This window comes from Callithrix jacchus, chromosome 9 (genome assembly GCF_049354715.1).
Source record: "Callithrix jacchus isolate 240 chromosome 9, calJac240_pri, whole genome shotgun sequence".
Lineage (NCBI taxonomy): Eukaryota > Metazoa > Chordata > Mammalia > Primates > Cebidae > Callithrix > Callithrix jacchus.
Genome location: NC_133510.1, coordinates 122,931,744 through 122,958,311, shown reverse-complemented (window position 1 = coordinate 122,958,311; position 26,568 = coordinate 122,931,744). Strand labels below are relative to the sequence as shown.

Sequence of the window (26,568 nt, the reverse complement as noted above, 5' to 3'; positions counted from 1 at the left end):
GGCCGAGTCTTGCTCTGTTGCCCGGGCTGGAGTGCAGTGGCATGATCTTGGCTCACTGCAGCCTCCACCTCCTAGGTTCAAGCGATTCTCCTGCCTCAGCCTCTCAAGTAGATGGGATTACAGGCACCCACTACCATGCCCTGGTAATTTTTGTATTTTTAGTAGAGACAGGGTGTCACCATGTTGGCCAGGCTGGGATTACAGGCATGAACCACCACACCTGGCCACCTTTTTCTTCTTATTTGTGGATTTAACTGCTGTGGACATCTGCTTGGGCGTAGCCTTCCTGGAGTGCCTCTTGGATTGGGTTCCTGTTCTAGGACAGGCTCCCAAATATAGGGGCTTCCCTATTGATCTCAACACTGACCTCAGCATCCTTAGCTTCTGCTCAGCTTTTCCATCCACCATCTTGCAATACAGGAGGGTTCTTACTACAGCTGTTTTTAGGAGTTCTGGTTGCCTCAGTACATTGATACTTGGGTTCAATGACATTTTTACCCCCTTCTTTTGTAGCTCAATTGGGTATTACTCATGAGATTTTATAATGACTAATATTTCCTTATCTGTATTTTCTTCTCAAGTACTTTGTTGCTTTAGAGTAAAATGCTTGCTAAGGGTACAGTGTCACATAAAAATCCAAACTCAGCATGGAAATTAAGATACGATCATAGGTCTGCTATCCCTTATCTGTAATTCTGAAATACCTAGAGTTCTGAATAACCTCAAGTTCTTTTGTTACTTGTTTATCAGCAAAACCTGACTTGAACTCAGTTTTTGGCAAATGATCCAAGCTCTCTTCAGGCTCTTTTTAGTCTTTATTCATTCCCTTTAGTATAACTTCACTGTTTGCTATAAAATGATGAATGTGTTTGATTACAAGGTGATGTCCCAGACCCTTCTGAGGGTGTTACATTCTATAAAGTGTATGTGTGACCGGGCACAGTGGCTCATGCCTGCAATCCCAGAACTTTGGGAGGCCCAGGCTGGTGGATCACCTGAGTTCAGGAGTTCAAAACCAGCCTGGCCAACATGGTGAAACCCCGTCTCTACTAAAAATACAAAAATTAGCTAGGTGGGTGCCTGTAATCCCAGCTACTCTGGGGGCTGAGGCAGGAGAATCCCTTGAACCTAGGAGGTGGAGGTTGCAGTGAGCCAACATTGTGCCACTGCACTCCAGCCTAGGTGATAGAGCAAGACTCTGTGTCAAAAAATAATAATAGTTAATGAAGTGTATGTACCACTTTACCTTTCTAAAATCTGAGAAATTCTGAATCTGGAAACCCATTCTGCTGCAAGATAAGGGGATCCTGGATTTATATTGGTGCTGTATAGTCCTGAAATTCTACCCTATTGGCCACTTTTACATCAACAAACCTTTGAAGTTTGGGGAAACTTACATATCATGCTCCCCTGGCAGTTGAACATTAATTTGTAATGTTAATGCACTTTCATTGAAGATACATTTAATAATCTAATTATTATTTTTTTGAGATGGAGTCTCACTCTGTCACCTAGGGTGGAGTGCAGTGGTGCTATCTCAGCTCACTGCAGCCTTCACCTTTTGGGTTAAGTGATCTTCCACCTCAGCCTCCCAAGTAGCTGGGATTGCAAGTGTGCATCACCACGCATGGCTAATTTTCAAATTTTTAGTAAGGATGGGGTTTCATCATGTTGGCCAGGCTGGTCTTGAACTCCTGGCCTCAAGTGATCTGCCCACCTTGGCCTCTTGGAGTGGTAGGATTGTAGGCATGAGCCACCAGCCTGAAGATATATTTTATTTATTTTTTTTATTTTCAGAGACAGAGTCTTGCTCTGTCACCCAGACTGGAGTGCCCAGCTCTTGACTTACTGCAACCTCCGTCTCCCAGGTTTAAGCAACTCTCCTGCCTCAGCCTTCTGAGTAGCTGGGATTATAGGCGCGTGCCATCACGTCTGGCTAATTTATGTCTTTTTAGTAGAGATGGGGTTTTACCATGTTGACCAGGCTGGTCTTGAACTCCTGACCTCATGATCTGCCTGCCTCAGCCTCCCACAGTGCTGGAATTACAGGCGTGAGCCATCGTGCCTGGCACTGAAGATACATTTTAAATCAATGAAAATATAATGGGATTCTACCTCCTGTGGAATATCCCTCCTGGCTGTCTCTTCTTTCTAGTCTTGCCTCTGCTGTGTGGGTTTCAGGCCTCCATCTTCTCTTGCCTGTGTTGCTGTAATAACCTCCTAAGTATTCTCCTTGCCATCTGTCTGGCCCTCCTCCCAGGTCTTCTACATACTGCAGCCAAGTCATCTCACTGTTAAAACCCTTCAAGATTCCCTGCTGTCCTCTGGATGAAGTCCAGACTCTTCCACATTACTTACCAGGCCTTTCTCACACTTGCCCCCAGCCTCCTCACTTACTGTTTCTGTCTTTCTACCTTATATCCATCCTCAACTTCCTTTGGTTCTTTGACTTTGCCTCTGAGCTTTTTGCATGCTGTTCACTCTTTCCCTGTTTTCCTTGCTAACTCGTCTTTCTCCTTCTGGGTTGGATCACATTTCACTTCTTCCAGAACCCCCTCCTAGAACCCTGTACTTCTGGGATGGCACCTTTCTACTGTACGCTCATTGCACCCTGTACTTCTCCTTCATGAGTGGGTGTTGGTTTGTCCTACTAGGCTACTTCATCCAGAAAGAGAGAGTAGAGCTTTACCAAGTGAATGCCTACACAATATTTTTTGGATGAATATGTGATTAATTTCATAGAAATTTGATTTACATTCAGATTTACGTATTGTATTATGGAACTCACATTACGTTCTCAGTGGGAGTTATTTTTTTTAACGTGTGTAATTCAAGATAGATCCAGTGAGATTTTCAAAATTTGGAATGCAGTGCAAGGAAATTAAACTAGAGTTCTTTTGCACTGATGGTTAAAAATTTCCTGTTTGTGGTGACATACCAGTGAGTGTAGCTTACTGTTTTCTGGTCTATAGAAAATTGTTGCAGACTCCATTATAATGTATGGTTCTATATAACAAGGGTAGTCCTGAATTCTGTAGGTGGCTCATGGAAACAGTGCTCTGTTGATCTGGTTCATGAAGAAATCTGTTCAATTCTGTATAACAGATGCCTTCATCAGTGTCCTTCCATGAAGGAGCTGATCTTCACAAAGAACACATAGTTTTGCATCGAACCACTTGCAGTATATATATATTTGAGATGGAGTTGCTCTGTTGCCCAGAGTAAAATGCTTGCAAAGGGTACAGTTTCACATAAAAAACCAGTGGCCACCTTCTGGGTATCAAGCGATTCTCCAGCCTCAGCCTCCTGAGTAGCTGAGATTAAAGGTGAATACCACCATGCCTGGCTAATTGTATTTTTAGTAGAGAGGGGGTTTCACCATGTTGATCAGGCTGGTCTCGAACTCCTGACTTTGCAATCCACCTGCCTCAGTCTCCCAAAGAGCTGGGATTACAGGCATGAGCCACCGTGCCCTGCCAGTATTGTTTGGTCTAATTCTTTGTACTGATGTTTTTTCTACTGTGGTTCTCTTCAGGCTACGCTTGCTCTGAGCCTGCAATTGACCTACGGACTTCTTTTCCCTGTTGTGACCTTACAATGACTTCCTGTGTTCATTCCAAATGTTTCTCCTTAGTTGCATGTAGAGATGTACTAGTTAAGGTACATGCTTAGTTGCTGTATCACAGAGGCCCCAATGTACAGCCCAGGCTGGTAGAGTAGCTCTGTTATATGTGTCAATTCTGGGACCCAGGTTCCTTCCATGTTGTGACTCCCCATTCCTTAGGATGTTGTAGTCTTTTACATGGCTGAAGTTGGGCCATTTCATGTCTTTGTTCCAGCTGGCTGTTAGGAAAACAGAGCAGAAGCTCAGAGTAAGCAATTTTTTTTTTAATATAAAATGATGTGGAAGTTGGACACATCATTTTCTCTCACATTTTTTTGGGCAGAATGTAGTCATGTGACTGCACATCTAGCTGCTAAGGAGACTGGGAATTTACTGTCAGCTGTGTGGCCTCTGTTGAGCTAAAATTCTTATTACTATGGAAGAAGGGAAGGATGGATTTGGGGGCACAGTTAATAGTCTGCCACAGGGCTAAAATAGCTGCTTTTGGCTGGGCGTGGTGTCTAAGGCCTGTAATTTCCGCACTTTGGGAGGCCAAGGCTAGTGGATCACTTGAGGTCAGGAGTTTGAGAACAGCCTGGCCAGCATGGTGAAACCCTGTCTCTACCAAAGATACAAAAATTAGCTGGGTGTGCTGGCAGACGCCTGTAATCCCAGCTACTCCAGAGGCTGAGGCAGGAGAATTGCTTGAACCTGGGAGGCAGAGGTTGCAGTGAGCCAAGATGGCACCACTGCACTCCAGCCTGGGTGACAGAGTGAGACTCCATCTCAAAAAAAACCCCTCAAAACCAAAGAAACAGCTATTTTTATAGGAAATACAAGGTAGACCTGAGCTTTGAAGCCAGGTCCATAGTTTCACCTTCCATATTCTTACTCAAGGCATTATACTTCAGGATCCAAAACCACTGCTACTAGGAGGCTCTGCTAGGGATTAGTTCTTTATATTTCTTATCTTGCTTTCAACCCACACCTGTGCAATTTTTATGGGCAGTGTTTGTTTCCTACATAGGAACAATTTGAAAGTGGGCTTTCTCTAGGCTTTTATGAATACCACCCTATGCTGTCATTGGGAATCTGAAGGGAGTTAATGAACTCAGCTCCATTGTTTACTTTAGTGAAATGTGGCAGCTTATGATAGTTTTGACAGTGAGACATGTGCTGTTTTGATCTCTCTGCTAAGATTATCTGATTTTTCAGGCATGTCTTAAAACTCACCAGGCCTGTTCACATGCTGCTGCTTCTGAAGCCAGGGTTTGGAAGCCAGCTGCCCATCAGAATGAGGCTGTGACTTAGAATATTGGTTCTTGTTTTATTACCATTCCTTGTTTGCTCTCTCCAGAGTCACTGGCCTTTTCAGCTTCAATTTTCTTATTGGTGAAATGAGATATTAATTCCTCTTATTGACTTCAATTCAATTGCTGAGTGTGTTATTGCCTTTGGGAGGTTCTTTGAGTTTTCCATGCCTTCGAAATCGTTGTTTTTTTATTCTGGTGTTTTGAGGCATGTTTCCAGTGAGTGCATTTACACTTTTACCATTTTAGGAGCCACAATTTAATTGTGTTGTCCCAGCTCACTTGGCCCCATCCCCAGAGTTTCTGATTCAGTAAGTCTGGGGTGGGGCCCAGGAATTTGCATTTCTTCTTCTTTTTTCTTTTTTTGATCCAGAGTCTTACTGTGTCATCCAAGCTGGGGTGCAGTGGCATAATTGTAGCTCACTGCAGCCTCAAACTTCTGGGCTCAAGCCATCCTCCCACCTCACCCTCTTGAATAGCTGGGAATACAGGCACACACTACCACGCCTGGCTACCTTTTAAATTTTTTGTAGAGATTGGGTCTCACTGTGTTACCCAAGCTATTCTTGAACTCCTGGGCTGAAGCAATCCTCCTGCTTCAGCCTCCCAGAGTGCTGGCATTCCAGGCATGAGCCACTGCATTTGGCCAAGGCTTTGCATTTCAAACACTATTTCCAAATAATGCTGCTGCTGGTCCTGGGATCTCACTTTGAGAACCATTGTTGTATAGCTGTAGTTATAGTTAGTTTTTTGTTCTAGCTTCTTCCTTTGTCCCTTCAGTAATAGTGTACACATCCGAAATCCCTGCCTTTGCTCTTTCAGGCCCAGGCATGGCACCTAGTCCCCTCTGTTGCTAGCCCTGGGGTGCTTCATCATCCCAAGTTTATTTTTCTTCTCCTGACCTGAACCTTTGTAAATATCCCCTTCCCTAATGAATGTCCTCAATTCCCTGGTTTAGTGTCCTGTCTGTTTCTTGCCAAGACTCTGGATGATTCAATACTCAGTGAGGATTTTTTGCATAGATGGATGAATCAGGCTGAGTTTCATGTTTTCTAAGATAAAGGGCCTTCTCTCATTTTCTCCTTGGTCAAAGTGACCAAGAGAAAAAGAGAGATTTTATTCTCAAGAAGAATAATATAGGGGCCACTCTGCTTAGAGGCCACTCTGCTTTGAGGACCCCTTCTCTCCTTTCTCATGCCAGAGATCAGGAACACTGGGCAGAGCGGATAATGATGCTGCTGGCATCATTACATTTTCATGGCACTTTCAGTTGTGCTGAGTGTGCAAGTTTTTCAAGGAGACATTTCTAAGAGGTGGCTAGCACAGCATGCCTCTAATGCCCTATGTGAACTGGAATAGAGTACTAAAGAACTGTTCAATATTCAGCCCATCCCCGCATATGCAAGCATGCACGTGGGTGCATTGCATATGTGTGTGTGCACATTTGTCCTTCGTTTCAAATGCAACACAATGGATGGAAATTGCCTTCCTAGTACTGGAGTATGGATGCAAACACCAACAGAGAAGCAGCCGCTACTTCCAAACTGAACACATGTGAGATTTGCCCTTTAATTAGCATCTGCAGCTGCTGCCATTAGAAGGGTCTGTCTCTGTTGGCCTGAAAGTCTTTGCTTTAAAAGAGCAAGTCTGTTATAGCTCCAAGCCAGGCTCATCTGTCAGCTGCTGTGCTTTCTCTGCCATCAGCAGGGTTGCCACATTGTTTTGGGGTGTTTCACTCTAGGACTGTTTCCTCCTCCTGTGCCCGGTCTTTGATTACTATGCCTTGGTGATCACCATTTGGGTGACCTGCAGCTGCTCATTGTGTGTGCAGGAGTCATCTCCAGTCCTTGCAAGGATAGAAGATCATTGGCTTCAGTGCTGATGGACTGGGAAATAACTGGGTTATTTCCCAGTCCATCAGCACTTCGTTGTCAGTAATCTTGTCTGGATATGCAGAAATGCTCCAGGTAGTCACTGAAAAAAAATAAAAGCAACAGAAGTGATGGCTGTATGAAAGCCAAGTTTCATCAAGGGCACTGTTGCTATAGAAACTTTTAATTCACTTGGGGTAGGGAGCCATATTGGTTCCACAGCCTCCTCAGCAGTGGGTCCCAACAGTGGTGGGCCAGCTGCATCCGAATCATCCCAGAAGCTCCTTAAAATTGTAGATTCCTGGGTCCCACCCATGGTGTGCGATCCATGAAGGCTGGGGTTATTCCCTGGAATTCTTTAAGCTCCCTAAGTGGTTGGGATGGGAAAGAGATGTAATTTTACCCTACTATACTGCTTATTATTATTTTAAAATTCTTGCTGGGTGCAGTGACTCATGCCTGTAATCCCAACACTTTCGAAGTCGAGACGGGCAGATCACTTGAGGTCAGGAGTTTGAGACCAGACTGGCCAATATGATGAAATCCCATCTCTACCAAAAATAAAAAAATTAGCTAGGTATGGTGGTGTGTGCCTGTATTTCCAGCTACTTGGGAGGGGAAGCAGGAGAATTGCTTGAACCTGGAGGCAGAGGTTGCAGTGAGCCAAGATCATGCCACTGCACTCCAGCCTGGGTGACAGAGCAAGACTTTGTCTCAAAAAAAAAAAAAAAAAATTTTTTTTGTTACACCAGAATGTCAGCTGTGTGGAGGTGGGGATTTTTTTCTGTTTTACTCACTGCTCTTACTCTAATATCTAGAATAGTGGCTAGCACATGATAGGCACTCAAATATTGATTTAGATGAGTCTATCTTATTTTCTTTTAAATATTTTATTTATATTAGAGGTGGGTTCTCACTATGTAGCCCAAGCTGGTCTCACACTCCTGGCCTCAAGTGATTCTACTGCCTCAGCCTCCCAAAGTGCTAAGATGGGCACAAACCATCGTACCTGGCTTGTCTTATCATTTTTGAGAAGCACTTCTCCTGGTGATTCTGATGGGCAGTCAGGCTTGGGAAGCTCTAACGTAGAGGACCTACAGTTGTCTTGGGGTAGAAGCCAAGGCTATCCTGGTTTCTGGGATCAGTGCCTCACTGGATATCTCTGAATAGTAAAAGTCAGGGACAGCTGTGAATGGACTCTCTGGTAGAACCAGGGTGGCAACTTTGCCCTTAACTTCTTCATCATTTTCTGCTGACCCTGGTCTTTGGTTTACAGCAAGTCACCTGGTAAAAAGACTTGAAGACTCCTAGTTTGTTACTTCACATGATGCTTTTGGAACCTCTTGGTATCATTTGTAATGATCCAAACATGTTTTCTGAAAGCACTCAAGTCCTGGGTCGTTACTGTATCTTTAAGCTTTAACAGCATGATGATTGAATGAGCCTCAGTCGGCCACATACAAGCTGTCTTCCCCATGGGCTCCATTCATACTAGAATGAGCAGCTATACCCCAGTAGTATAGTTTTGGGATATGGGTAACATCTTGGGATATCCACATTTACTCAGTAAATGTCAGAACTACATTCTCCTAATGGTGCACTGTTGGAATTTTTAGCGAGGTAACCTGGACCAGTGTTGCTGGGCCACGTTTGATTAGCGTCTTTATTAAGGACCCGGTCTATTTAGAGGTCTGCCATTGAGTGTGTCTGTTTTGGCCACATGTTGTGAAGTATGCTGTATAGCAGCTGTTGTAATTTTTGTTGCTTGTTTTCTCAATCAACCCTGGTTTTGAAGAAATGGAAAGTTGTTTCTTAGACTGATCTGGTTTGGGAGGAGATTTTCAGTTCAGGAAATTGGATCTTCTGAATAGAAGCAAAGAATACATGTCTTTTTGCCTCTCTAAGAGCTGGCTTTTGTTTTCTGAACATTTTACTGGTCATTGCAATGGAATGTCAGGAGTAGCTGCCAAATACTAAGTTGTGTTCCATTTGTCAGTTCTTAAGAGTTGCCAGTGGCTGCTCTGCTATGCATTTGACTTTCTCAGCCTTAAACTTACAAGCCATACTGTTTTTTTCACATCTTTAATACAGCATAGGAAATTTATAACTGTGGCGTGTCATCATAAATATGCATTGTTCTTATTTTAAGACATTTCAGTACTAAAAGCGTAAGTACTTCTGTTATTATCTGTGAATTTCTTTCCTTTTTCTTTTTTTGGATATTTAAGACCTTTTTAATGGCAATATATATTTAAAACAGGCATATAATTAACATTCACCCACATACCCACGGCCTGTGGAGAACCAGGTTGGGATGAGTGGGTAAGCTCCAGGCAGCCAGGTGGCTCCTGTGGGCTCCCCGAGGACTGGGGTGAGTAACTTCTGTAGGAACTTGGGGGAAAGAAAGTATGTTAGGTGCTGCCCCTGCTAAGTGTTCTCGTTCAGGAGTCAATTTTTTTTCAGCAATTGCTGTACAAATGGAACCTTACTTGTCAACTGCAATTGTCCAGTGTCTGGCTTAATGTCTGCTATTGTCAGGAACTACATGAATGGAGTAGACTCCTAGGTTATAAGGAGCCCTTGGGAAGGATGTGTGAGTTACTGGCTTCTCCAGGGGTCTCTGGTTTGGGGTTGCCTTGGTGCTGGGCACAATTCCTGGAGATTTTACTGGACCAGTCTTTGGGGCTCTGTGCAGATGCTCTACTTGTGACTTGTCTAGAGCTTTCTTCTAATTCCGGACTGAAAGCAAGCAGGAGTTTGGAGGATGATGGTGAGAATTCACATCCCCGAGTTGGCTTTTGGAATGCAGTAGTTTGTGAGATTTAGTGTTTTTTTAAAGAAATATATTCAGATCTTGCCTTTTTCCTGAAAGCATATGAGACAACTTCCAAGACATTTATAGCATGGCTAATAAAATGGGAAATCAGGGCGAAGGACAGGAGAACTCAATAAAGGTTACATGACTACAGCAATTGTCAAAATGGGTTCTAGCTTCTTGCTGGCCAGAGCAAAAAGGATCGTGCAGTAAAGAGTGGGAGGTGGGGGGAAGGATGGGAATTGAATGGTAGGTGAAGACTTCATGCTGGTGCCAGGCACTGTGCCAGGCCCTCTGAGGACCTTGTCTTACTTAATCCTCACAAAGTGCTGCAAAGAAGATTAGTCTTATCCCTATTTTAGAGAGGAAACTGAAAGGCAGAGAGGTGAAGTCACCAGCAGGAGGTTGAAGCCACCCAGGTTAACTGGTCTCATGGCCACCTGGGGACCCAGGAATATCACACCTATTTATCATCAAAAGGAGGAAGGATGTCAGTTCCTTGGGTTAGAAGAATTTCTTTGTGCTAATCAAACATTTTACTTTAGGCTTAATAGTCTTCAAGATTTTTTTCTTATGTATTTACCAACACATATAATAATTCATTATTTATTACAAAAAAGGGTTTGTACTTTATTCTTTACAGGCTTTCACTTTATATTGTCATGGACAATTTTCCATGGCAGTATGAATAAATGGAATCTGTTTGTTTTTAATATCTTTGCCTTATCCCATGTTTACATATATCATATTTCAGTCAGTCTCTACCAGATGGATATTTGAATGATTTCCATGATTTTTTCCCCTGTTATAAACAATACTGCAAGGAATCTATTTATCTATCTATTTAACTGCAAACTATTGTTAAGTACCTGTAAAGTAAATTGTTGCACGTGGGATTACTAGGTCAAAGGGGACATTTTCACATTTAAATTTTTAATAGAGGCTGTCAGTTGCCTTCCTCACAGACTATAAAAGGAAAAGATTGTATCACATTTATTGCAAGCCTTCTGTATTCTCCTGGGTGCTGAGGGGAATACAGAAAGGATATAAGAGAGTTGCCCTCTAGGAATATCCGTCTATACTGTACCTAATCCTAGGGAATGTCTGGGGTGTCAACTTGTGGGTGGGGAAGTGGGTGGATTTAATTCAACTTTTCAAGCTTGCCTTGCAAACACTGTGCATGGTATCTGGGACTAGTCTTTCATGATATTGATTCCCCTGGGTAACAGATGTAATTTCCTTCGGGCAGGGACTCCATCCTACGTGACTTACAGTATGCCTTACACTCTTCTTTGCTTTGTGGAGGGCTTGTTATTATAATGTGGCAGGTGATATTTGAGGATCTAATTGAGGCATTCCCGATTTTTGGGGGTGTGAAGAATTAATAACTTTGGCATTCTGTACAGGTCATGGAATATCAGCCTGGAGGGGACTTGCTGTCACTTTTGAATAGATTTGAGGACCAATTAGATGAAAATCTGATTCAGTTTTACCTGGCTGAACTGATTTTGGCTGTTCACAGCGTTCATCAGATGGGATATGTGCATCGGTAAGTGAGACTCTCTGGTAGCCCGTTGAGGATTTTTCTGTGTTGCAGAAGAGTTTCCTGCATGGAAATGAGTGAGTGAATGATTTCAGGATCAAAATAATGCTCCATCCAATTTTTAGCCAGTCTACCAATAACTGACTTAAAACAAGCTTTCCAAAATCGAGGTCAGTTCAGCTTGCCCATCCAGCAATAGATCTAATCTAGAATTGTAATATGCTCAAGTTTGCTAGCAAGATCTGTTCATATAGCTAAATAAGACTGGGAACTCTTTTTTTTTTTTTTGAGACCGAGTTTCACTATTGTTACCCAGACTGGAGTGCAATGGCACGATCTCGGCTCACCTCAACCTCCGCCTTCTGGGTTCAAGCAATTCTCCTGCCTCAGCCTCCCAAGTAGCTGGGACTACAGGCGCGCACCACCATGCCCAGCAAATTTTTTGTACTTTTAGTAGAGACGGGGTTTCACCATGTTGACCAGGATGGTCTCGATCTCTTGACCTCTTGTTCCACCCGCCTCAGCCTCCCAAAGTGCTGGGATTATAGGTGTGAGCCACCGTGCCCGGCCAAGACTGGGAACTCTTGCATGCGTTCTTTGGGATATATGATAGAAAAACTGAATTTGGTTTGCAGAAGGAAATGGCATACCCATAGTAGTGAAAGCATGGAATTGTACTTCGCTAACTCTGCCCATTAGTAATCTACAAAGATATTCTTCAGAATACGCAGTTGATAAGTGGTTCTTCATGTCTTCACTCATCTGATGTTTTATGTACATCTGCGAATGTTGTGGGAATACAATGATTGCTAGAATAGGAATCACAAAATCTGAGATAGAGTCTCAGCTTTTACATTGGCTAGCTATATGACCTTGGGAAAATTACATAGCTCCTTTTGGCTTTAGTTTTCATAATGTAAAATATGTGTCTCTAGGAGAAATGATCCATTGAGTAGTATGTGTTTCCTTTCCTTTCCCTTTCTTTTCTTTCCCTCCTGTCCTCCCTCTCTCCCTCTTTCTCTCTCCCTTTCCCTCTCTCCCTCTTTCTCTCTCTTCCTTCCTTTTGGTTAATTTTGTTTTGCAAAATATATGCTAATCATTTATATCCACCAATAGAGGAGGTCTATAGAGCAGAATACATAAACAAAGATTTTTGGCTCAATTGAGATTCCAGGTTAGCAGTTTCTTGCTGATTGGGATGGAGGAGGCAATTCATGGTCCTGATTTTCTTACAGAGACATCAAGCCCGAGAACATTCTCATTGACCGCACAGGACACATCAAGCTGGTGGATTTTGGATCAGCTGCGAAAATGAATTCAAACAAGATGGTAACAACATGGAATAAGAGAACTTAATAGAGTTTATACTAAAAAGTATTCTTGGTCCTCCTATGTTTGGGAAGTGTTGGAATAAAATGGTGAACAACATTTTGGAACCTTTGGCAGTGTATGAGGATGGGGACAGGGACACAGAACTATTTCCCAGACCGTGGCACCTTTTTGTGTATAGTGCCTGTTAATACCCAACAAGACATTTTTAGGAGCATTCTTATAGTTTGGTTAGAAAGAAAGGAAAATTCTTACTTTGTATCTCCCTTCATTTTCCTTGCCTGTTATAGACTGTCTTCTGTTACCTATTTTGCTTTAAAATATTTCGATGAAATGGAACCTCCTGTATCTCAAATCCTCTATTTCCTATGCAGCAAAATTGAAATTAATCACTGGAGCATTTGAACCAAATATCCTTAAGTGTTAAGAATCAAGTGCTCAAAATGTCATTTTTAAGTCTTGGATCTTGGGTAGAAATTAAACTGTATTCCACATGCTAAGTAGGACGGCAGGAGGCAAGGAGGGTGGCTATTGAGATCAAGAGTGAGAATACTTTAGGAAAAAGATGACAGCGTAAAAAAGGATTAGAGTTTGAAAATCTTCTAATAAAGTTGGTATGTACTAAAATATGAATTTTGAAGTCAACTCTGCAAAAAGGGATAGGTCTAAGAGAAAATCGACTTAGGTTTTAAGACTGATTCTACAACTGAGCCACTTGGTGACCTAGACAAATCCTTGGGAAGTTGGTCTTTTATACTTTCTCTAGAAAAAACTGATTCTAGTTAAAATGCACAAATTAATAGGTTAGAGAAGCTGCTCTTCTAAATGTCCCCTAAGTCTGAGAGTTAAGTCCTTTCTATAAAGGACAATATGTAAAAATTTTCTTTTTTTTTTAAACTGCTTCCAGAAAGGTAGATATTATTAGGTCGATGTTAAGAAAAGGCTTGGAGTTGCATTAACTTCTTGCTCTCTAGCATCTGGCCTGTCTGTTCTGCAGACCCAAGGCCTACTTGAGATAATTTTCTTGGTGTTCAGGCCCTTGGAAAAATAAGTTCTCTATGTTGTCCAGTGTCAGAGTTTCTCAACCTCAGCACTGTTCTTTTTTTCAGGTTATTTTCTTGTAATCTGTTCACTAGATCATTACATTAAGAACTAGATTATGTTGCTATAACTAATAAGCATTTTATGTTTGAGAAATTATGTACAATTTAGAAACAGCATGAAAACTTAGGTATTGAATTTAGTGGAATAAAGCACAAAAAACGTTAAAATAATGCAAAGTTTTATCACTTAGGATTAAAAATGGTGTATGGTCTGGGTGCAGTGCCTCAAGCCTGTAATCCCAGCACTTTGGGAGGTCAAGGCAGGAGGATCGCTTCAGTTTGAGACCAGCCTGGGCAACAAAATAAGACCTAGTCTCTACAAAAAATAAAAAAATTAGCCAGGCGTGGTGGTACACGCTTGTGGCCCTAGCCACATGGGAGGCCAAGACAGGAGGATCGCTGGAGCCCAGGAGGTTGAGGCTGCAACGTGCCATGTTTGCACCACTGCATTCCAGCCTGGGTGACAAAGCAGGACGCTGTCTCAAAACAAAACAAATTTATATGCTGCATTCATGAAATTAAAAAAAAAATCATGCATTTAGAAATAAATGGAAGCATAGGTACATTGACAATGTAACCTAAGCATTACTGACATTTTGATCGGAATAATTCTTTGTTGTGGGGGGCTGCCCTGTATATAAGATGTTTAGCTGCATCCCTGACCCGTCTCCTAGATGCCATTAGCACCCTCCCCTCCAGTTGTGATAACCAAACATGTCTCTAGACATTGCCAGATGTGCCTGAGGTGGGAGGGTTGGGGGGTGTGGGGTTTGAGAACTCTCAGTTGATCATGTCTGCAGTAGATTGAGAAGCATCAGAAAGCTAATTAGACAGGAATATGTATTTGCAGTAAGAAAACCTACTCAGAAAACTCATCAAGAGCCAAAGTTACTGCTTGGTAAAGAAATAGGAATTAGGAAGAAGACCCTATCTCTGTGCCTGGAGTCATTCTCTTCAGGGCCCTTGGTGGAGAGACAGGGTTCCCATTCATTTCAGGTTTCTATTTTTCAGTGCTTCAAACTGCCCTTTTCAGTTTTAATTGTAGCAACTTTCACGCCAGGTGGGGAGCCTACCAGGTTTATTTGAAACACAAGGCTCAATCTCTAATTGTTTTGGTCAAGGAGATAGGGCACTCAATACCACACACTTGAGAATATTGCCTCTCTTTTTCCCTTGTGCTTTTAGGGTTGGAACGTGACAAGCAGCTAGAAGGAATTTTTCACATTAAGTCCAAAGTCCCTTTTGTTATAGAAGAGCAATAATCTGCAAACAAGATCAAGTCAAGAGTGGATATAAAATTATAGTTTTGGGGGAATATTTTTTTTAATTAAAAAAGAAATTTTTGTTTTTGAGATGGAGTCTCACTCTGTTGCCCAGGGGGGAGTGCAGTGGCGTGATCTCGGCTCACTGCAACCTCCGCCTTCCGGGTTCAAGCAATTCTCCTGCCTCAGCCTCTGCTTCCTGAGTAGCTGGGATTACAGGTGCGTGCCACCCTGCCCGGCTAATATTTTGTATTTTTAGTAGAGAGACAGGGTTTCACCATGTTGGTCAGGCTGGTCTTGAACTCCTGACCTTGTGATCTGTCCTCCTTGCCCTCCCAAAGTGCTGGGATTACAGACATGAGCCACCGTGCCTGGCCAGGGGGATATTTTTAATAGTGGTGTTGGGTTTAACATATTTTCTTTAAATGAAATGTATGTAGGCCTCAAGTAGGTTCTAAATGTTGCCTGTACTCATGATATACCATTTAAAATATAATCCACATTTGCTGAAATTACCATATATTACTTACCCCAAATCAATCAATCCCTTCCCTATTACCCCCACATATTATCTTGGTATTTTGGATACCTGTGAATCTTAGATCTGTTCAGTTTTCCATTATCCATGTCATATTTCAAGCTTCTCATTCAGAACGTTGCTTTGGAGTATTTTCTGTTAGTAAACACAGGGGCCTAGTGACTATAAGACCTGTCAGGTTAGGTCACCCACTTTACTTTATTAGAATCTCGAAGAATGGTGAATAGCTGAGTTCCAATCTATCTCATTCGGCTCTCATGAAAAGAGTTGTAAAGAGATTGTACATAAACCACATTATATAGCATGGTAGGTGGTAATCAACCCCATTTAGCAGTTGCAGCCCCACAAAAGATAGCCCTTTCTAGATTTATGTAGGAGTGAAAACCTTTATTTTCCACAGGAGGAACAACACAGTGAGAACTCCTTTTCCTCCTGTTTCTGCAGGTATATATTTATGCCCTAGGCAGCTTGATGGATAAAGTTAGGTTTAAATAGTTTTATGTTTAAGCATTTTTTTTTAGAGTCTTGCTCTGTCACCCAGGCTGGAGTGCAGTGGGTGATCTTGGTTCACTGCAACCTCTCCCTCCTGGGTTCAAATGATTCTCCTGCCTCAGCTACCCGAGTAGCTGGGATTACAGATTCCTGCCACCATGCCTGGCTAATTTTTATATTTTTAGTAGATACAGGGTTTCACCATGTTTAAGCATTTTATGGAAGGAAAGGGGTTTGGAGGAGGAAGACATTCATTTTCTTTCTTCCTCATCTGCCTTTTGTTAGTAAAAGAATCTGCTGTTAACTCTTTTTTTTCTCCCTCCCTCCCTCTCTCCCTCTTTGAGTTCTTCTCCTCCTTCCTTCCTTTTTTCTTTTCCTTCTCCCTTTTTCTACCAAAATATGGCAGACTCTTCTCTCCCCTAGTCATTCTCAAATAGTCTTCTGAACTTTTTTATTTTCTTCCCTGTCAATACAGTAAAAATTAACAAAGTTTGCTGGGCGTGGTGGCTCATGCCTGTAATCGCAGCACTTTGGGAGGCTGAAGTGAGCAGATCACCTGAGGTCAGGAGTTTGAGATCAGCCTGGACAACATGGCGAAACCCTGACTCTACTAAGAAAAAATACGAAAATTAGCTGGGTGTGGTGGCGTGCGCCTATAGTCTTAGTTACTCAGGAGGCTGAGGCAGGAGGATCCCTTGAGCCCAGTGGGTGGAGGTTGCAGTGAGCCAAATTGCATTCTTTTACTACAGCCTGGGTGACAGAGCAAGACTGCCTCAAAAAAAAAATTAAGTAATATTTGGGCCCGATCAGATAGTGTCCTCCTGCAGCAGGCTGGGCCCTTAGTACAGGTTTACTTTTAATATCTCACTCAGATTAGCTGACTGAATTGCCGCCAGAGGAGAGTGAAAGCATATTGCAAAATCGTAATCAGGCCATGTGAGATTACATGCTGAACCAGTTTATTGTGCTTGAGGGTCAGTGACTAATACAAACTTAGCAGTTGTTAGTTGTCATTAAAAACCTTTGTTAATTACTACTACAAACTTAGAGATTCGTTAATTCACAAAAAGTAATGCCTTCATTAATCATATCAAGCACTTAAGAGTAAGCCAGCAGTCTTTTTCCCTTCATAGCTTTCTAGTACAAATTAATAAAATTTAGAAAATTAGAAAAATGATTGTGCATAAATGTGTATAATCATCTATCTGTTAGGGGGCAAAAATTAGTTTAGGAATTATCTTTCTTTGATAAGTCTCTTCATTACTTAGAAAATGAGGCACGGGGGCCGGGCACAGTGGCTCATGTCTGTAATCCCAGCACTTTGGGAGGCTGAGGTGGGCGAATCACAAGGTCAGGAATTCGAGACCATCCTGGCTAACATGGTGAAACTCTGACTCTACTAAAAATACAAAAAATTAGCCGGGAGTGGTGGTGGGTGCCTGTAGTCCTAGTTAGGACGCTGAGGCAAGAGAATCGCTTGAACCCCAGAGGCGGAGGTTGCAGTGAACCAAGATCGCGCCATTGCATTCCAGCCTGGCAACAGAGCAAGACTTTGTCTCAAAAAAAAAAAAAAAAAAGAAAAAAAGAGAAAATGAGGCATTGGAAATTCCTACTGTTTGGCTGGGTTGCGGTGATCAACATGCCCCAGTCATTTCTTTTTTTGCAACTCTTTGGTTGTGAACAAGTCACTGTGCCCTTGAGCCACAAATAAGGAAAATGAAGTATTCCTGAACAGTCTGGCAATAAAACAAAATCCAACAAGTGCAAATAGTATGTATTGGACAATCGCATAGTTAGGTCTTACAAGGTAATTAGGCATAAAGGTTAAGCGTTTAATCAACAGTACAGTAGCATTACCATTACCTTCTCAAACCAAGATGTTACAGTTTTCCTTCTCTTGTTTCATTATTTAAAAAGTAGCTATAGCTCATTGTCAATGCATTTTTACCAAAACCCTTTAGTTTAATCCTAATCCCGTGCTGAGCTCATTAACATTTACAAATGTGTTAAAAAACAGAACCAGCCCAGATTTTCCAACATATCAAGGCCTCTCCTTGACTTAAGCTACTTTCAGTTCCTCAAGCTTAAGTCACCCTGTGGTTTTGTCTTAGACCAAATATTTCCCCTTTTTCCCCCCTTTCTGTCCATCAAGCCAGCCCTGCCTGTGGGTTTCTTGGATGGTGTGATCAACTCACTTTCTTGAAGGGGTACTTACAGTGGAAGTTTTATTGTCCAAAGCAGTGGACAGTCCGTGTCGAGAATGATGGCATCACACTGCTTTCTGGGTTTAGGGCTTGGAAAAACCTGTGTCAGAGTGTGGACCTGAGGGAAGGGGTGAAAAGAGAGGAGAGGGGAGAATGGGGCTGTGTCCTATAATGAGAAGGTCTCACGGCAGAGGAATGGATGAGATTAAAGTTACAGGCTGGAAGAGCTTCATCCTGAATCAGCCCTGGGGAGAGGAGACCTCTTAATGTCTTCGCTAAACATTCACTTTCCTCTCCATACCCAGGTAAAGCAAAGCAAATTTACTTTCTTGGTATAAAGCCCAGCTTTCAAGGTATGTGGGCTTACACACAGAATCCCTTGGCTCATTCAGGCACTTACCATCGTTTAATGAGGAGAAAGTTCTTTTGTGCCTTATAACTGCTGACCTGAGAGAAGCCCATTATGATATAGATTTAGAGGACAGCTGGTCAACACAGTATTTAACTAAAGTCAGGACCTCTCGGTTTCGATGGGGAGAGAGGTTAGAAAGGGAATCCTTAGACTTCAAATTTCATGGCTCAGTAAAACTTCAAAATAATTTTGAAGACCAAAGGGGTTGCCAGCCTACTAGTTGCCTAGACAGGGGTGGGTATGAGGGGAAGAAAACCTTCTTTCATCAACAGCATATCAAGTAACAAAGGACATTTAAACACTAAAAAAGTCAGAAGGACAAATTTTCAGGAAAAAAAGGACAGTCCTTTAAATGGGTTACATTTAGCTTTATAAAATGATCTATATTGTCCTCATCTTTCGTTGTTAAGGTCAAGGGCTTGGGTGCCACTGGATTGTAAGCCCCTGGGTTTCTGAACAGTTGGGGAGGGGATCACAAGAACAAGGGTTGGGTGAGGAAAAGGGCCCATTAACCTTGGGCCCCGGGTAGAAGTTAATTATCATGTCTTGCCCTGCGGGTACCCTTCGAGTAGGAATGCTAACTCCAAAAGCAGTTTTCCAAATTTTTGAACTTGAGATTTGTAATATTGTATTGCCAGCTAGCCACCAGTTTTCTACTCCCCTCTCCCTTCCCTTCCTCTCCCTTTCTCCTCCCCTTCCCCTTCTCTCCCTTCCCCTCCTCTCCCTTCTCCTCCCGTCTCCTCACCTCTTCCCTCCCTTTCCCCATGCCTTCCCCTCCCCCCTTCCCCTCCCCTCCCTTCTTTTATTTTTTTAACAGAGTTTTGCTGTCACCTAGGCTGGAGTGCAGTGGCACAATCTTGGCTCACTGAAACCTCCACCTCCCGGGTTCAAGTGATTCTTGTGCCTCAGCCTCCCAAGTAGCTGGGACCACAGGTTTGTGCCACTATGCCTGGCTAATTTTTGTATTTTTAGTAGAGATGGGTCTTCATCATGTTGGCCAGGCTGGTCTCGAACTCCTGGCCTCAAGTGATGCTCCACCTGCTTTGGCCTCTCAAAGTGTTGGAATTACAGATGTAAGCCACCGCATCTGGCCCACTGCCAGTTTTCTAGTAATGGTTAGGTTGATCTTTTAGATTCGTTTTTAGAGTTTATCATTTTGCTGTTATCATAAGTCAGAGAAGTTCTTTCATATCAATAACCTGTATGAGGAAAGACATCTTTCATTCCCATTATGTACCCAACTCCCATTCATATAAGCAAAGCGTGTATATCAACTCTTGCCCTTTTGCCCTTGGGTTGGATTCATGCTTTGTGCTTTTCTTTTTTTAATTAGTAAAGCGTTTGCATTTCCTGACAGTGTAACACTTGATGGCAGGTTTAAGTGCCTGGGAGAATAGTAATCAGTGGCAAATCAGCTTGTGTCTGAAATGTGGCTGTTGGCAATCTACTTGAGGATAATTGAAAGTTTGCTGTATTCATTTTATTTATGGGATTCTAGGTGAGTGCCAGACTCCCAGTTGGGACCCCAGATTACATGGCTCCTGAAGTGCTGACTGTGATGAATGGGGATGGAAAAGGCACCTACGGCCTTGACTGTGACTGGTGGTCGGTGGGCGTGATTGCCTATGAGATGATTTATGGGAGATCCCCCTTTGCAGAGGGAACCTACGCCAGAACCTTCAATAACATCATGAATTTCCAGGTAAAGAGTCCTTAGAAGATTTTGAAGTCATATTGAGAAATGTTATTTAAACATTGTGCAAATAAATGTTTATAGAATGTTGTTTAAAAATTGTGTGCGTAAATATTTTATAGGTATTGTGTGAATGAATGTTTATAGAATGTTAGATGTTACTTAAAAATTGTGCAAAGGAATGTTTCAGTGGTGCTGGAAAATAATAGCAAATACTTATATCGCATTTAACTTTGTGCTAAAGGGTATTCTAAACATTTTATTAATTGTATTTCACGGAATCTCAGCTGCCAATACTTATAAGACTACCATTATTTTATGTACTGCTGAGAAAGAGAAACTGCTGCCAGTGAGTCTATGATATTTTTATTGATTATAAAATTCATCTTGATTTCAGTGCTCTTAAAAGTGAGTCTTAGAATTGAGGAGATATAGTTTAGTAGTTGGGTAATCTTCAAACAACCCTGTGAGGTAAGTATTATTATTTCCATTTATAGATGAGGAAACCAAAGCACTGAAGGTTAAGTAACTTTCCCAAAATAACGTAGGCAGTCTTGCTCTGAAGTCCATGCTCTTGATTCTTCGACATACTCCTTCTTAGTACTAACTATTGAATATAGTATTAAAACTCAATGAGGAAATGAATTAGAAATACCATTACACACACATATATATAATATATATGAGTGTGTGTGTGTGTGTGTGTGTGTTACTTTATATATCTACAAAGTAAAACTTTTTTTTTTTAAGATGGAATCTCACTCTGTTTCACTCTGTTGTCCAGGCTGGAGTGCAGTGGCCTGATCTTGGCTCACTGCAACCTCCACCTCCCAGGTTCAAGCAGTTCTTGTACCCAAGTAGCTGAGATTACAGGCACCTGCCACCATGCCCAGTTAATTCTTGCATTTTTAGTAGACGTTTCACCACGTTGGCCAGGCTGGTCTCTAACTCCTAACCTCAGGTAATCCACCCGCCTCGGCCTCCCAAAGTGCTGGGATTACAGGTGTGAGCCACCGCCCCGGCCTAAAGTAAAACTATTTTTTAATAACTGTACTTTCCACTACATTAAGCCTATTTCTTTTTTTTATTTTTGAGATGGAGTCCCGCCCTGTTACCCAGGCTGGAGTGTAGCAGCACGATCTTGGCTCACTGCAACCTCTGCCTCCTGGGTTCAGGTGATTCTCATGCCTCGGTGTCCTGAGTAGCTGGAATTACAGGCATGCACTACCATGCCTGGCTAATTTTTGTATTTTTAGTAGAGGTGGGGGTTTCACCATGTTGGCCAGGCTGGTCTTGAACTCCTGACCTCAGGTGATCCGCCAGCCTCAGCATCCCAAAGTATTGGGATTACAGGCATGAGCCACTGCACCCGGCCCATGAAGCTCCTTTCTTAAGGCTCTGATAAATGTATATTTCTTAGTTTCAACCAAAAGGAAAAAAGAATGTATTTCCTAGGTTTTTGTATCTTACCCAATTTTTATCTTTCTGGAATGCTTAATACATATTTTAATGTACATGCATTATTTGTTATTCTCGAGCCTCCTCTTGAGTTAAAAATTTCCCTTTAGATGACTCTTGGGGCTAATTTATTTCCTTCCCTTGAGCTAACTCACTCATTCATATATTCAGTAATGAGTTCATTATCATACCAGGTACTGTTAGGTTCCAGGTTTACAGGGATGAGCAGAAGAAGCAGGCCCTGTCTGCCTTCTTTCTTTTTCATCACACCAAAATCACAGCACATTGTGTATGTGCAAAAGTAGAGTACAGAGGGAACATGCAGAAAGGAGTTATAGGATAGAAAAGGTAGCCAAGGAAAGCAGCGAGAATAGCGTGATTTGTTCAGGGAGCTTTAAATAGCTCATCATTGTTGGACAGCAAAGGGAGAGATGGGGAGCGTGGCGAGATGAGATGAGGAGGGGAGCTGGGGTCAAGCCATGGAGGATGCTCAACCCCTACAAAGGAACTCAGCCTATTGATGTGAACAGGCCACTTATTTTGGGAACATGCCTTTGGTCCAAAGGGATGAGGGCACGAAACTTCCTTCTTTAAAAAACAAAAAAAGAAACTTGCATATTTGAGAAATACTTTATTCACTATGGGGCATGAGAAATGGAATCCCTGCTAAGGAAATAATTCTTTTATTTTTTTGGAACAGCGGTTTTTGAAGTTTCCAGATGACCCCAAAGTGAGCAGTGACTTTCTTGATCTGATTCAAAGTTTGTTGTGTGGCCAGAAAGAGAGGCTGAAGTTTGAAGGCCTTTGCTGCCATCCTTTCTTCTCGAAAATTGACTGGAATAACATTCATAACTGTAAGTAGGGCTGTTTTCCTTGATTTGGGGTATTGGGATTATGAAACACTCAAAAGAGATCTAAGATTATTCTGGCCCAAAGAAGCTTCTGTAAATTACATAAATAAAGGCTTTAATTATCTATGGGAGTAGTAAAGGCTAATGATATAGCTGTTTTTGAGTAATAATTCTGGTTTAAAATTGTTTCTGTAGAACTGTCATTTATCACACTCTGTGTCTTTGTGGCCTTTAGAACATTACCCTCAGTAAGTTCGAGGCACAGATGAATGGAGTTTGAAGGTTGTCACTTGGTTTGACACTTTCTTCCAAGAGAAAAAGTGGATCTAGGTATTTTGTTCACATTATTAGGAAAAAGACTCAGATTAGGGAACAGGTCCAGATTGTTCTGCTAATGTCTGAGTTTACACAAAAACCATAAACACATCCCTGTGTGTGTTCATTTGTTTCCCTCCATAATTTTTATCTTAGCTCACAAGCATGTAAAAACTATAATGTATATGCATAGTAGATTCATTCATACATCACTTTTCATAATCAGTTAGTGCAAAGTGAATGAATTCATTAAAAACAAAGACCTGGTTTATTATCAACAGAAACCACGCAGTGCTGTTTTTTTCTTTTACCAATTGGTGATCTTTTAAAAATCTTTTCAGTTCTTGGATGTGTTGTTGATTGAATGTGATCTAATAACTGGACCCCATGATCAGCATGGATTAGAGCCAGGAGGAAGGCAGTTGGCCTGTTTGAGTATGTGTTTTGTTTTTGGTGATGGAGGGAGGTTGGGAAAAGGAATCTGTTTCTAGGTGTCAAAACCAGGCTTTTGATTGGAGATGTGTTTTAATAATAAGTGCTTGCATCTTCAGCTAGGACATAGTATGGTAAAAATTCTGTATTGTTCAGTTGTAAGCCATTTTGATGGTTTCTCTAACCTACTGAAATATTTAAGTAGGTTGCATTTCCATAAATCTTTCTTGGCAAACATTTTTATTATTCAGGTGGCCACATTGCTTTATTTTTCTAAATAAATAGACATCTTCCCACAAATCTCTAAGGTTCAGACCTTTTAATCAGGACATTTTCAGGGCATTCTTCCTTTTATGCTTTTAGAAAGATTTGATAGACTTTCTTTTAGATGCTATTCAAGTACTTAATCTTTTCTTGTCTTGCCTTTTTATCTCTGTAATCTTCTTGAATAAGCAGTTCATTTTTTTATTCATGAACTTGCTTCTTGAGTGGTGATTACCTGAGTAAAGTTATAGTAGTCCCCTATCCTCCTATCTGTGGGGCATATGTTCTAAGACCCCCAGTGGATGCATGAAACTCATCTACCTTTTTTCCTAAGCATACATTTCTATGTTATGTGAAGCTTAACTTATAAATTAGGCATAATATATTTGACTCCCAGTTTCCAATGTAGTGGCTCTGAAAACTCAAAAATGTATTTGCCTTAAAAATTTCATTGTATTTTTGAGATGGAGTTTTGCTCTTGTTGCCCAGGCTGGAGTGCAATGGCGCGATCTCAGCTCACTGCAACCTCTGCCTCTCGGGTTCAAGCGATCGTCCTGCCTCAGCCTTCCAGGTAGCAGGGATTACAGGCATGCGCCACCACGCCCAGCTAATTTTGTATTTCTAGTAGACATGGGGTTTCTTCATGTTGGTCAGGCTGGTCTGGAACTCCCAACCTCAGGTGATCTGCCCACCTCGGCCTCCCAAAATGTTGGGATTATAGGTATGAGCTACCATGCCTGGCCAAAAAATTCTTTTCATTTAAATAAATCTTTCATTACTTATTTATTTATTTATTTACTTTTGAGACAGAGTCTCATTCTGTGGGACAGGCAGGAGTGTAGTGGTATGATCATGGCTCACTGCAGCCTTGACATCCCTAGCTCAAACAGTCCTTTCACCTCAGCCTCCCCAGTAGTTAGGACCACAGGTGTGTGCCATCACACCCTGCAAAATTTTTTGTATTTGTAGAGATGTGGTTTCACCAGGTTGCCCAGACTGGTCTGGAACTCCTGAGCTCAAGGGATCCTCCTGCTTTGACCTCCCGAAATGTTGGGCCTACAGGTGTGAACCATTACACCTGGCCCTAATTTTAATAAATCTTTTATTTTGGAATAATATTAGATTTATAAAAAAGTTGCAAAGACAGTATGGAAGAGTTCCCACATAACCTTCACCCAGTTTTCCCCAGTGTTAACGCCATTTATTTATTTATTTAGAGACACAGTCTCCCTCTGTTGCCCAGGCTGGAGCACAGTGGTGAGATCTTAGCTTACCGTAACCTTCGCCTCCTGGGTTCAAGCGATTCTCCTGCCTCAGCTTCCTGAGTAGCTGGGACCACAGGCACATGCACCATGCCCGGCTAATTTTTGTAGTTTTATTAGAGATGGGGTTTCACCATGTTGGCCAGGCTGGTCTCGAACTCCTGACCTCAGGAGATCCGCCCACCTCGACCTCCCAAAGTGCTGTGAGCCACCATGCCTGGCCCCAAATCTTAACTCTTACATAACAGTGTCACTGTCAAGCTAAGTGTTTGAAAAGCTATTTTTCAGAACGAGTATTCGTACTTTACTGTTGACTACGCTTCAGACTTCTTTTGGATCTTACCAATTCTCCCAGTCTTGTCCCTTTTCTGTTCTAGGAATCAATCCATGGTTCCATATTGTAGTTAGGGTGTTTGTATTTGATGGGACTAGTCCTAGTTTAGATACGTAGTGTAGCTCAGCCAGCAGGAGGGAACTTCATGCACAACGAGGATTGGTAGTGCATTTTCCTGGTGGTTTTATGACATTTCTAACTATGCAGAGAGGCGTGGTCTTAATTTCAGTGTCTCCTAGCAAATTTTCCTGTTTTACACCAACCTCTGATCCCTGCGTTATTTGCAATCAACTCAGAGATTTATGATTGAAAACAATGCTTGACTCCATGCTCTTTAAGCTGTTTTCTAACTAGGTAACTCTAACATCAATTATGCTTTTATCTAGTAGTGTTTTTCATAAACGCATGTTGAGTGATTTTCATTAACCAAAATACTTCAAATCATTAAGTTTCCCAAGTTCATGTTTGCTGCTTAAATGCCTGGTGGTTCCAGGCTGTTGAATATTTCCGCCTTCTACAATAAGAGACTGTCCCTTGTTGAAAGCCACATTAGCCTTTGTGCTGTTTCACCCCTCATTCTTCTTTTTCTTGTTGTAACCAATGAAAGGAAGTACTGCTTAACACAGCAGGTAATAATCTTCTAAAACTCATTATCTCAAGAGGTGGTCCTGGCAGGATATATAAAGGCAATTTAAGAAAGGTCTGGGCAAATTTATGAATGACAGAACTGGGAGTCGCTGCCGAGAGAAACTAGGATGCGCCTTGAGTTTGACACTGAGGTCAGGCGCAGCTTCGCTCCCTCCTGGATCCTGCCCCTTGGGGGTGCTGCAGGCAGCACCCCATGAACCAGGCATCTGACCCAGTTCCAGGACACTTATTCTTCCAGCAAGTCGAACGCTCTGTGATGAGTGACTACCACACTCATGGGTCACCAGGCTCTCATTATTCTGTTTCATTTCCAGCCTCCCACAAGATTGGTTTTTCAGCTGCTTATTTATTATTATCATTATTTCAAAGCTGCTTTCCAAGTTTCAGTGGGGGGTTTCTTAAGCATACCAGCTGCCCTGGTTGTGCAGTTCTGGCGATGTTTCAGATGCTGGGCCACGTTCTGGCTGTACCCAGTCTGCTTTTTCTGGGTTTCAGGAGAGCTGAAGCCAATCAGAGCTCCTCTTTCATGCCTTTGAGATGATGCCTACCTTGCCCGGCATCGTGTACCTGCTCCCATCCACGGGAAAGTTTTGCTGTCTGGTGCTGTCTTCTATCAACATCTTTTAAAATATCTTCCCCCAAGGTATCATGACGTCAACGGAACCGTTTATCCAAGGCCGCCATGTCTCAACAGTGAGAAATGCATAATGCAAGCAGTGATCATGGATTATTTCCTAGGACATTTATGGCTAATGCTCTAGAGAACTTGTATGGTCTGCCATGTCTGACATGGGCTTTTTCTCTTGAGTTGTCTTTCTTTTACTATTC

General features: G+C 42.0%; 1 protein-coding gene across 21 annotated transcripts in view; it reads left to right on the top strand.

Annotated features, from left to right (window-relative positions):
* Window positions 1-26,568, top strand: part of CIT (citron rho-interacting serine/threonine kinase) — a 190,073-nt gene that overhangs the window by 29,240 nt on the left and 134,265 nt on the right. For all 21 annotated transcript variants that reach the window (XM_035257803.3, XM_035257795.3, XM_054238964.2 and 18 more), the window contains exons 6-9: window positions 11,007-11,149; window positions 12,379-12,472; window positions 19,982-20,185; window positions 22,335-22,488. In XM_035257803.3, the coding sequence (XP_035113694.1) occupies window positions 11,007-11,149; window positions 12,379-12,472; window positions 19,982-20,185; window positions 22,335-22,488 (595 nt within the window). The remainder of the gene's footprint in view (window positions 1-11,006; window positions 11,150-12,378; window positions 12,473-19,981; window positions 20,186-22,334; window positions 22,489-26,568) is intronic.